Raw genomic sequence first — 12,887 nt, forward strand, 5'->3', positions numbered from 1 at the left:
CTTATTATAACTTTCCATCAATTGTTCTTTCCATGTCCTTTTCTTTTGCTTTATTTGGGTTGGAGTTTGTTTTGGTTTGTTTTCTTGTCCATGGTGGTGTCTAGGATGATTAGAATAAGACCCATCACCATTTTTTTATTTTTGTCTACGATTTTTTCATTTTCTCGTTGATATGTTTGTGTTTTGTTAGGGTATTTGGTTTGGGTATTAAGGATGAAATTATTGCATTCTAGAAGGGTTTTAGACTTAATAGTATTGATTGTATTTAATTAAAAATTATAAAAAATTAATAAATTTATGTTGAAACGATTCAAATATTATAACATCTGACACTGTTTTTAGCGTATGAATTAAGATTAAAATACAAAATAAGAATGATTGATGAATGGTATCTCAAAAGCAAATATAACATTTGAAAAGCAACGGAGGGACTTATTTTGAAGCGTGATTTTGTGATAGATTCTAAAATTTGTGTTATTAGGTAATACAGAATATGTTCATATTAACAAACACTCCGAGTGCTTGTTAGTAAGACCTTTAAATTAAAATAAAAATTGACATCAATGATTCAACATTATGCTCGTCTGCTGTAAATAATCTCACTTTTAGATTATTTTCTAATTATTCATATAAATTGCACTTAATTCGTTGTGAAAAATTCAATTTTTGTCTTAGTCTGCAAAAAGTATACTCTATTATTCACTATTATTGGCAATATGATATATTGTAGATAAATATATGACAAAGGTTAAATTATTTGAGAAATAATATAAATATAAAAATATTTACAAATGTATTAAAAATTGAATTATTAATTTCAAATTTCAAAATTAACACACTAAATTTCTAATTTGTTGTGATATGTTCTGAAAGCACAAAATATCATGAGAAATGAAGCTTTCAAAGTCTCACACGAGATATTTGGCACAATGTCAAATGGACCCCATGCTATTTTCCAAACGACAACCCGACAACTTGTGGGACCCCTACGTCACCATCGCTGCACTTAGTGCCACATTTAAAAGATAGGAGTAAATTGTGTAAATTTTATTTTTTTATTCCCATAAATAAAATTCATCCATTTAGTTAAAAAAAAAAAAAAATAAATAATACTCCCTCTTTTCCACAAATATACTCCATTATCTCATTGACAATGAGGCAAAATCAAGAAAATTTATACTTCCTTCGTTCCATAATACCCGCTACATTTTCTATTTTTAGCAATTTCATATTACTTGCTACATTTCCGTTTTTAGTAATAAAACAATCTTTTAAAGTTCTACCTACCCTATTTTTATCCTACTCTATACTCTATACTCTATAATAAAATACTATATTATACTCTATAAAGTAACCTAACAACCTATTTTCCCTTTTTCTTTTGCAATTAACAATAATAAAATACTATACTCTATAAAGTAAACAATCAGCTATAGTGTAGGTCAATCACTTTTCTTAATACCCGTGCCCATGCAAATGTAGCGACTAAAACGGAACAGAGGAAGTATTTTACGGAAAAGTGCAATAATTATGTGTAATATTTCTATGAAAATATATACTCCCTCCAATTCATTTAAGTTGTCCAATTTAATTTTAGCACACTATCCAATGCACTAATTCAATTCTAAATATCTCTAATTGTGCATAATTAAAAATTATAAAAATTTGATATTAATAAAATTTACATTGAGACGAATCAAACAAGATCTCACATGACTATATTTTGACGTCTAGATTAAGAATAAAATACAAATTAAGAGTGATCGATAAATAGTATCAAAAAACTAAATGGAACAACTCAAATGAATCGAAGGGAATATTAAATTTATGGATGAAAATAAAAAAACAGAGCAAATTATATTATTGTGTTCATGGAACATAGGGACATAATTAAAATCAAAATGGCAAATTTAAAAGAAAAAAAAAATTAAGGCAAATTTTATGGAACATAGGTTGTACATTTCTAGTTCAAATAAGTTGCTATACTTGAATATACTATTGTCTTCACCCCTCTCAAACTGCACTACTTGTATTTTTTTTTTAAATTAGTAGGAAGAGAAATATATTAAAGGAAAAGACAAAATAAATAGATGATATTAAATCCAAAGTATATGAATGACTCTTAAATATGAGTTTTTTATGAGTAAATTAAATATTAGTTTCCATGGGTGTATTCAAGTATTTGGGCGAATTCCAAGCATGAAATTTTAGTTCAGGTAATTTTTATTCTGAGTATGTCAATATTTTGAAAATCTAATTTTAAAATTTTATATAAGGGTTACATTTAGTCGGATGAATCATACTCATTTTTAAATAAGATAATCAATTGTTGAAAACTTGATGGTGTATGTTCCATTGTATGAGAAAGACTCAAGTTGATCTTCAAATTTAATTTATTAAGGATAAAACATATCAGTTGACTATGTTTTTAACTTACTATAAATAAAGCACAGACTAAAATTGATTGGTGAATATTGTTAAAAACAAAAACTAACATTTAAATTGAATCGGAAGCAATATATTTTTAAAATATTTTTTCTCCTATCAATTCATCCGTAAAACATATCAAACTCTAATATGTTTACGATATTAATTAATTTATACTATATATCAATAGAAGTAGTATATTAGAGTCACAATCTATCCTTTTAACCCTAAATAATAACCCTACACTATATTAAAACAAATCAAGAATTAGTTATATTGAGTTAAAATAATACAGTATTAAAAAAAATAAAAGTGATAAAGTTATATAAAAAGTTAAGACTATAAACTAAAATAAAATAAAAAATTAGACAAATTAAATTCAGCAAAAGAGTAAATTTGTTTTGAGTCTCAACAAAAAAAGAGCTTAAAAAAGTTGTCTAAGAATCGAATTAAATCCTCACGCCCACAAAGATGCTCAACTAAGTCAAAAGTAATGATGTGGTGGCAACTGGCAACTGGCAACTGGCAACTTGTAGAAAGTTACATTCCACTCCTATTCGTTTAGATTTTAGATAATTTTAATATTTAATTTTTTATAGTTCAAATTTAAAGAAATATAAAAAATATTTTTTATTTAAATATATTTTTTATTTTTGCTTGTAATGTCATATTTTTTTCACCATTTTATTCCGAGCACATTTTCTCCTATTATTTCATCTATGTACTGTACATATTGTACCCTCTAATTAAAAAATAATGAAATAATTTTATAATTATGCAAACTCAAAAGAATAAATAAAGCCGTGAAATAAATGTGTAGATGGCATGTGGGTCGCCCAAGCATGATACAATGTTATTCACAACACGACTTGACATGATATGATTTGACACAAGACATGACAATCTTAACGCATCAATTGCCCATCACCACGTCACAAACACGACAAAACACTAATCATAACACAACTCGAAACGATATAATTTGACGCAAGACATAACAGAAACGACATGTTGACACCTAACACGACCCGATTTTCATGGTTAAGTGTAATAGAGAAGCTATAGAGGGGTAAAAGTGGAAAATACTAAAAGTCCTAATATTTATTCCTATGGAAAAAGGGTGTAAGGATAAAGGGGAACAAAGATGAAGAGTAGATATTGTTACTTGAAGATATACTCATTATTGCTTAAAGATAAACTCTTTAACATCTAATTGGCAAATGCCTAATGGAATAGGCAATAGCCATCCCTCAAGCATGCTTCCCACGCTATTCCACCTTTTGTCCCTTCCCCACTTGGCCACATCCAAACACTACCTTTTCCCTCTCCTTAATTAACCCTTTTAATTATGCCTTTTTCTTTTATGTACAACTATAACCATTTCTTGATCCTTAATTTTTGCTATTTTTCCTCTTCATTGTCCCAAAGTTGTTACCTGATCTTGTATAATCGAATTTAACTTTTATCTAATTTTAAAAATAAATTTACATATTACAATAATATAAAAATCAATATAAACATAAAGCCTAATTTTAACCCAATTCTAAACACCTTATCTGCCGATGAGGGAGTATTTACCAAGTGGCAAAGTTAGTTAGTAAAATTAAAGAGTAAAGAGACATGTGTTTTTTTAAATAAAAAAAATTATAACTAACATAAGAATAATAATTACTTTATATTATATAAATAAGTAACAAAACACATTTGTCTTGCTTTTTTTGGTTAAATCTCACAAAGCTTGCTTAACATTTTCTAATTTGAAAATGATTCCACACCCTCTTTAATTCACATTTACACATTTCAAAAAATTTATTTTTGTCCTTAAATCAATTTATTATTATTAAATTAAAAGGATAGAAAAAGTCCAATTTCATAGAATAGAGGAGTATATATCTTAATGGCTCTAGGGCTCGAAGGGGGCAGATCATTTAGAAAGTCTCCCACCAAAAGCTGAGACCTAAAAATAGGTAGAGGAGCTCAAGAAGGGCAATAAGAATGCAACCCTTATTGAAACTAGCCACTAGTCATACACCAATGCAAAAGCACAAGACTCAATAAATTATTAAATACTTTTGTTATATCAACGAGTTTGCCCATGCTTTTATTTTAGACTGTTTCTTTACGTTGTAACATTTTTATTTTTGAGTAATGTCATCGTTACTTTTTTAGAACTTTATTTTTTTCTTTTTCAATCATATCCGTATAATTTTCCTATCCTCACAATTTTCTTGAACTTTTTATCAATTTCATGGGGACTGAGGAAGTACATTTATTCAAAGTTTCTCCATTGAGAGAATTACGTTCTTTAGAGTCTAATAAATTTGTTATTGGACATGTACACGACAAGATTCATACAAGAGGAGAGTTGACTGCACATAACTCGACGAGATTTCATCCTTAAACTAATTGGTAATAGAAGGAGTTCGCCATCATCAACCTTTCTTTAATTGTTCGATATAGAATCACACGTGAGTTATTTTCTAACAGAATCATCATCCTAACCCAAGTCATCTTACTCCTCCTGGATACCCTTCATCAAATTGTCAAAGGTTATTGATCTTTTGTTTGCACTTGAGCCATTCTAGGGTCCCTTCAGCTAAGTTTTTATTGATTCTTTATGATTCATGCAAATGGAACAAGCATGTATAGGATTCATCAATCATCAATGAAAATTTAATAGTAACACATTTTATAATAACGCTAGTAAAGTGAGGGGGAACTTCATAGCATTAGCATATATGGTGTCAAGAATAAAAATTCACTTAATGGTATCATAAACATTTGGATAATCAACCTTAATAAGGCAGCTAAAATGACTTTTATGTATGCCATAAACTTTAATTGCTTTTTTATAGATTAAATAAAACTACAAACTATATTCTATGAAATTCACCCCTTTTTTTTAAGTCAATTTCGCTAAATTTGCCCCACTTCTATTTTAGCAATAACCCTAAATATATATATTCTTTAATTCTCATCCGCACATTTAACTTATATTTTTACTTCATCCACACATTATTTCCACTATCCCATAAAATACCACTTTTATTAATTTTTCTTGGTTTGTTCAACAGTTGTCTATAGAAAAATTTTGATAGGACAGAGGAGTATTATATAGAATGCTTATTCCTTTCACAAGGGGCCTTTGCGGAGAAGATGCAACATTGTCAAGCACTAAATTCTGTAAACTACAAATAAGTTCAGAAATGCATTTATAAAGAACATTGTTAGCACTTGGTGAATAATTCTTTCATCCCACTTATTTTGCATCATTTCTATTTTTGAACAATGACCCACCATTTTCTTCTAATTCCATTCACATACAATTTAATTCTCTTTTAATTTTACTCACGTATTTCACTCTCTTTTCATTTATTACCAATATCAACTTTTTTTTTCTTAAAAATCTCTCCCGTTCTCTTTGATGCAATTCTATCATGACCGAGAATAATAAATGCTGTCCTTGATAGTTGGCAATAGTATAAGTAGATGATGTTAGTGTGACACAATGATGACATCAACATGATATTTTTCTTGTTTTAAAAATGAACCCTACTTTCTAGTCTTAACAATAACTCCCAAATTAAAATCCTTATCATGAAGAACAAAGATGAATGATCAAATAGTTGAAGTATTTTCAAGATAGATGGCTATAGATGCTAGATTAGGAAATAGAGATGAAAAAGAATCAAAAGAAAATCTTAAGGACCCCTTCAAAATTCCAAATGACAATAATTATGTGTAGAAAGAATAAGAATCAATGAAGGATGTCAATTGTCAAACCAATAAAGAGACACACCACAAGCTTGAGATGCTTTAGGGCCAAGAAAGAGGGACAAACCTATACAGTAAGAGCAAAGTAGCATTCCTTTTGTATAGTATACCAAACAATGTTTTCATCAATTATTTCTAAATATTGCCTCAATTCTAACCCCTTCATTTGAATTTGAGTCTCAATTAGGCTTCTACTCCCGCTGTCCCCATAAGTTTGCTTACATTTCTACTTTAGCCTGTCCCTTTAACATTTAATATTTCTATTTTAGGTAATGACCATAAGTTTGCTTACATTTCTATTTAGCCTGTCCCTTTAACATTTAATATTTCTATTTTAGGTAATGACCAGTGTACACATGATTCATCAGTTGTCTCGTGAATTGTGAATCAAAAAAAGCAAATTATGGTTTGTTTTAGGCTATTTTGAACCATTTTGAGCAAATTGCAAATCCAAAAGGGGATCCAACTAGCGAATTATGTTTCATTGGTAATGACCCCACCACTTTCTATAATTTTATCCACACATCTTCTCTCATTTTCTCTCACTTTTGATCATGTATACACAACTTAATCGTGCCCATCATTTTCTTAATAACCGTGCAATAGTGTGCAATTGCAAATTCTTCGAGACTGAGGGAGTAATTAATGGGCAGAAAATATAAGTCAAGTCATGCATTAGAAGGGGCTAGGCCAAGCAATACTTTGTAAAAATGGAAAATGGAAGATCCTGCAGTTTTCCTTGTGGCTGAGCCAGCACTGATATGAAACATTAGAATTTATGCTCCTATTTCAAGGGGAGAGAATGCTAAAATGACAACAAATGCAATGACACTCATTTATACATGATAAAATTATGCATTACAATTGGTTGTGCACATTTGCAGTCTTAAGCACAATTGTAGCAAATCGTGATCGAAATGGTGGAGAAAATTCTCACTTGAATCTAAACAATCAATACATATTCCTTTCGTGTAAAAAATAAGAGAATTCCTGATTATTGTAAACATTCGTGAAATTCCTTCATCGTTGTGAGAGAGAATTTAGAATCCTCAACAATCGACTCATACATAAAGAAACCAAGAAATTCCTACACATGCTTGAAATTGTATGCTCTATGAGAAAACTGTATGTTTCGACATTATGTCATGTACGTATAAAAGAATTTATGGACCTTTTTTATTCATTTCCCTACAACTATGGACGAGCTTCTTCCTAGGCGTGTGCATAATAATTCTACCAAAATATCATTGTTTACCTGAATTTACTGTCTCTGGACATCTAGTGCAGGGTTGACAAGCCGGAGAAGGAACGTCATCCGAGATGCTAATTTTAACTGTTTTCTTTGACTCTTCATTTCCTGGGACGTGAAGGATGGCGTCCAAAACTAAGATGTCAAAGTCGTGAGGACGAAAGAATGATAACCACGAGGAATCTGCCAAGAGGAGAAGATGTCAGCTAAAAGAGAAGAGAGAATAAAAGCAGTATCAAGTCATAAAGCTTAAAACACAGGTGCAGTATCAAGTCATAAAGCTTAAAACATAGGAAATATGGCAGCGTCAAATAACAATAACAAAAACCGCAAAACCTTAATTCCATAAATGGGGTCGGAAACATAAACAAATAATGGTCACATAAATTTTCTTCCTCTACGCATTTATATCTCGTTATGTAGTCTTCTTGGCCTAAATCTCTCTATCCTTCCTCATTCATGCTATCTAAGCCATTTTTTGGTTCTTTCTTCCTCTTTTGGAATCTACATGGTCAAAACTCAACACCTTCCACAGTTCCACCTTTAGTAAGTGTATTCGTGTCTTCATCGCATATACCCAAACCAACAGAGATAATATTCATCCATCTTCTTTCAACATTTACAATCTTCAATCCTTCCTTGGGTCATCATTCCTAATTTATCTTTCAAGGAATGTCCACTCATCTATCATAGCATATGCATTTCAAGTCTCAACCTTAGTTTTAATAGGCGCGAGGCGCAAAAGGTTTTTTTTCCGAGGCGCAAGGTGAAGGTGTGGGCTTTTCGTATGCAAGGCGCAAAATTTCGCTAAAAAGCTCCAAAGTCGTTTTTAAAACATATTTAAACAGCTAAAACAACATGAAATTCATATTATTACAACACAGTTAGATAAACACTATAGCATATTAGGCCATAAGATAATACAGTTCTGAGTTGACCATATTCTCTTGAAGCATCCAAAAGGTATGAAGATGCAGTAAGAGTTAATGAAATCATTGCTCAAATAAAGGGGCTTTTTTCTCTTTTGAATTCAAATAAACTATTTCATTAAGAGTAGTTCAGTAAATCAAGCAAAGGGAAAGCATTGTAGTCCCTAAAACTTTAATAAAAAAGGTATAAATAAAGGAATCATACAGGAGGTGCACGAGGCGCATGAGGCACAACATTTCGACTTGTATAATAACATTGGGCCAAAGGTCCCATATAAATTTTCCTTTAGCCTTAGAGGATTGGATCACATAAACTACCCACAATGGTTACTCCCGAATCAAGAGTTATTACGTCTAATATAAACACAAAAAAGAGAAGACTCGAGCATAATCTTGATGTAAGTCAATAACAATATAGAAATATCTTTTGTTGCTCCTACCCAAGTCGGAACAATTATAACCACAACCTACTACAAATCTTGAACTATGTTAATATACTTACGAATTATTTCCTTCCATATGATAATCCATCAAAGTACTTTTCTATGTACCTTGACATATGCCTTCTCTGTGTTAATAAAAACCATATGTAAATACTTTTTAATTACCTTGTGGCTTGTAAGACTCAATAAATCGCCTCAACAAATAAATAGCTTCCATAGTTAAATTTTCACACATGAATCCAAATTGGTTCTTTGAAAAGCTACTGCATCTTCTTAAGCAATGTTCTAACGCTTTTTCCCACTATTTTATAGTGTGACTCATTAATTTTATCTGTCAAAAGTTCGAGCAATCTTGTGTGTCTTATTTGTTCTTGTAGCTCAATATTAGTGTTCTCCAATCCTAGGGTGTTATATTGTCCACAAAAAAATGATGAATAAGACTATTAACCAATTTACATCAACTTTCAATGTACATCTCCACACCTCAATATGGACCCCTCCTTTATTTTCATCTACTTTAATGTAACTTCTACCTCCAATCTACTTATCCTCTGCGTATATTTTTTGTTCTTCTCCCAGAGATCCAATATAGATATATCTTGTTACATACACTTGATTTCCATTGAATAAACTCGTCAACTCCCTCAACTTTAGTCTACCATCCCGCATCCTCTAATTTTACTTGATTACAATATTGTACCAAGATCCTTAGTGTTTGCATATTTCCTCTTAGCCATCTTACGTTCTTATCCCTTCCCTGAAACTAACTTGTCTACACTTCTATATATAAACCTTTAGTTTTGCATCTCGCACCACTTTTTTTGCCTAGGTCATAATGTCCATTATTTAGCGTTGTTTTCGTCTTTCCTACATTTTTCTAAGGATAGGTAACATTCTTTTTTCTTTTTCATAGAAACCTTCACTTCATTGTGTCTTTCACTTCAATCTTACTTTTCTTTTCACTTCACCAATATTATCTTATATTAAATATTAAATATGCAATGTAATCGTGAAACAAACCTCCTCAACTGAACAATTAGATGAGATATAAAAGAAAAAAGAGAATTCAGTTTTGACAACAAGGCAAACATTTACCTCCACTGCGAACAGCCTTTACACGTAAAACACCATTGCCATGAGGTCCAGAAACGGGAAATGTGCAAGAGACAGAATTCCTTTTGTGAGCTAAAGCAAGGGAAGCATTATACCAAGGGCCTTTAACTATTGGCTCACCTATTGCACGGATGACTTCCTGATTCTTACTGGCTTGCTCCATCACCTTACTGTAACAAGGGTGCAAAAGAAAAGAGTATTCTATTAACAATTAGATTAAATGATAAAGAATAGTTAAAAATAAGAAAATAATACTAATATTTAACTATTTTAATAAATAAAATAAAGTTAATAAATAAATAAATAAGATTGGTCTAGTCGCACAAAAGTATGCGACTAGACCTAGGCTGAGCCGCAAAAAAAAATTGTTCACTAGAGAGCATTTTCTTTCGATGATATCGACAAAATCTTCTTAAATAAACATTCTGATAATGGAAAATTTCTAACATATGTGTGTATGTGAAAGATGGTGAATAAGAAGATTTCATAATGACAGAGACTAAATTTGATGGATCGGATTGTTGGATCTTAAGATTGTGTAGTCCCATCTCTTAAAATTTATTCCAAATATGATTGTTGGATCTTAGAATCACAATTTGATAACAATGGCCAACACCACACCTTAACAATTCTTATAGTGGAAAGTTCTTGTTGTTGGCCTATCAGAGGCCCTAGTGATATAGCACCAATGTAATTTGACATTCACTTTATGTAGTTGGTACATGATCTTGCAATTTATCATTTTATTTTGGCAACACCTTTTTCCCCTAAATATAAATTATATAATACTTCTAATACTCCTCTATTTTCCAAAACTTTCCTTATTATTTGAAATCTTTTTACCTTCTTTTTCTTATAGAAAAATTCTCTCTCTATCCTTTAACCACACAGGCAATACCAGCATAAAAGACATTACATCTGAAATTCAAATTTACATAGAGTATTTCAAGATGTCTGCAAAGAGTTGCCACCTTTTCTAACAAAGTAATGGTTTATAAAAGAATTCTCATTATGTCACTATATTAACTAGAGTGGGGAAGAAAATAGACATGAGACAAACTAATATTTAGGGTTTAAAAGAATGCATGGATCCTTAATTACAATGAATTAGGATCACATAAAAGTTAATATTAGGAAAATTATGGATTGACAACTACTCCAATAAAGCAAGACAAGCATATGGATAACACATCAAAATTATCCAAGGGAAACTCTATCAGATCTACAGGTAAGTTGACCCCCAAAAAGTCTAGCGGTATATGCTTAAACACTCGTTGGCATAAGATCCTTTCACGCAAAGGTTGTGCAAACTCACTATGTATCTCGAGCGAATCAGAAAAAAAAACAAATTTGATATACATAAAGGTGCAACGAAAGAATGAGATGCTTCAAAATCCAATAACATATGCAGGGATGGTGTTGACTAAGAACGTACCTACGACTCCTGGTGTAGCCTCAGCTTCTTCCCTCTTAAGAGCCATAAGTTTCCCGATACTTTTGGTGCCACTAGTTGGTGTACTGACAGATGATCTCGAAGAGCCTCCCAAAGCAGAGTTGGGGTTCCACTTTGGAAGGCTCTTCGAGAGCATCTGTCAGTACACCAGCTAGTGGCACCAAAGCAATCGGGAAACTTATGGCTCTTAAGAGAGAAGAAGTTGAGGCTACACCGAGTCGTGACGGGTATGTTCTTAGTCAACACAATCCCTGCATATGTTTTACTTGATTTGTGAGCATCTCATTCTTTCATTGCATCTTCATGTATATCAAAGTTCTTTTTTTCTGGTTCGCTCGAGATACATAGTGCATTTGCACAACCTTCGGGTGAGAGGATCTGATGCTAGCGAGTGTTTAGGGATATACTGCTAGATTTTTTGGGGATCAACTTACCTTAGATCTGATAGAGTTTCCCTTGGATAATTCCCAAATGTAAACCAACCAACTGGCAGCGAAATTAGTACTTCTATAAGAAAAGTCGTTTTTCAAATCAAGATATCAACAATAAGTATCATCACCGAATAAAATATGTCAAGTCAATTAGTAAAAGTTGGTAAGGAATTTTTGCTTTGTAAATGCTAAATGCTAATGCTTTCCCAACATCAATGATCAGATCAATGAATCATATGAGTTCCATATAGTTGCTAAATTCACCAGTACATGTGAAAGTCAATTACTCTTAATTTCAAATAGGAAGAACTTGATCATGAAAACGATCCATTACATACCTACTGCAGCCATGGTAGATAGCAAGATCATCAATAGCACTCAAAGCAACACCACCAGTGAGACAAATCAAGGCAGTTGACACAGCTTTTCGACCGTACGATCTGCTCTTTTCTTCATTGATTGGCTTTGAAACACTACATATAACCAATCATAAGAATCAAAATGCAAATCCCATAGCAGAAATGGAATATGTCTTGCACAAAGATGTCAATCACGTAACAACAGATATAATCAGGAAGAAAGCACAAAACTAAAATCTAAAAATCAATAACCCACAAATTGGAAAATGCAATATTGAAGAGTTCTAAAAATCAATTCAATTAAATTTTTCAACATGATTTCTGATCAAAACGAAAATTAAATAAGCTAAATAAGTAAAACCTTGAAAGGAAAACAAAGAGAAAGAATAGAAAAACAAATTCTAGGATAAAATGGAAGAATACCCAGAAGATTGAGACGATGGCAAGATTCGGGAAAGAAAGTATAAATTTCTCCTAAACATGGCTGATTAGGGACTTCTTTCCTTCAAAATTTTCCCCAATCGTTAAACCCTAAAAAGAACAGTAGGGGTTTTGGTTCGTTTCGGTAGCGAGGCAGCCATGTTCCGAACCTCGACACTGGTTCGGAATCCCACCCAAAATTAAAGGATTAAAAATTTTAAGATATTATATGCAACAGTGTCTATTAATAGATGTTCTGAATTAATTATTAATTACTAATTATATAACA

The 12,887-nt window shown here is 31.5% G+C and overlaps 1 protein-coding gene across 1 annotated transcript; it reads right to left on the reverse strand.

Annotated features, from left to right (window-relative positions):
* Positions 1-2,790: 2,790 nt before the first annotated feature.
* On the reverse strand, positions 2,791-12,775 carry LOC130827593 (uncharacterized). Its single transcript, XM_057693350.1, has 4 exons — positions 12,602-12,775; positions 12,158-12,292; positions 9,918-10,105; positions 2,791-7,633 (listed from the first exon to the last, which is right to left on the reverse strand). Exons 1-4 carry the CDS (start codon positions 12,658-12,660, stop codon positions 7,446-7,448), a joined length of 570 nt encoding a protein of 189 aa, XP_057549333.1. The 5' UTR covers positions 12,661-12,775; the 3' UTR covers positions 2,791-7,445.
* Between the last annotated feature and the right edge of the window lie 112 nt (positions 12,776-12,887).

This window comes from Amaranthus tricolor, chromosome 11, assembly GCF_026212465.1.
Source record: "Amaranthus tricolor cultivar Red isolate AtriRed21 chromosome 11, ASM2621246v1, whole genome shotgun sequence".
NCBI classification, from domain to species: domain Eukaryota; kingdom Viridiplantae; phylum Streptophyta; class Magnoliopsida; order Caryophyllales; family Amaranthaceae; genus Amaranthus; species Amaranthus tricolor.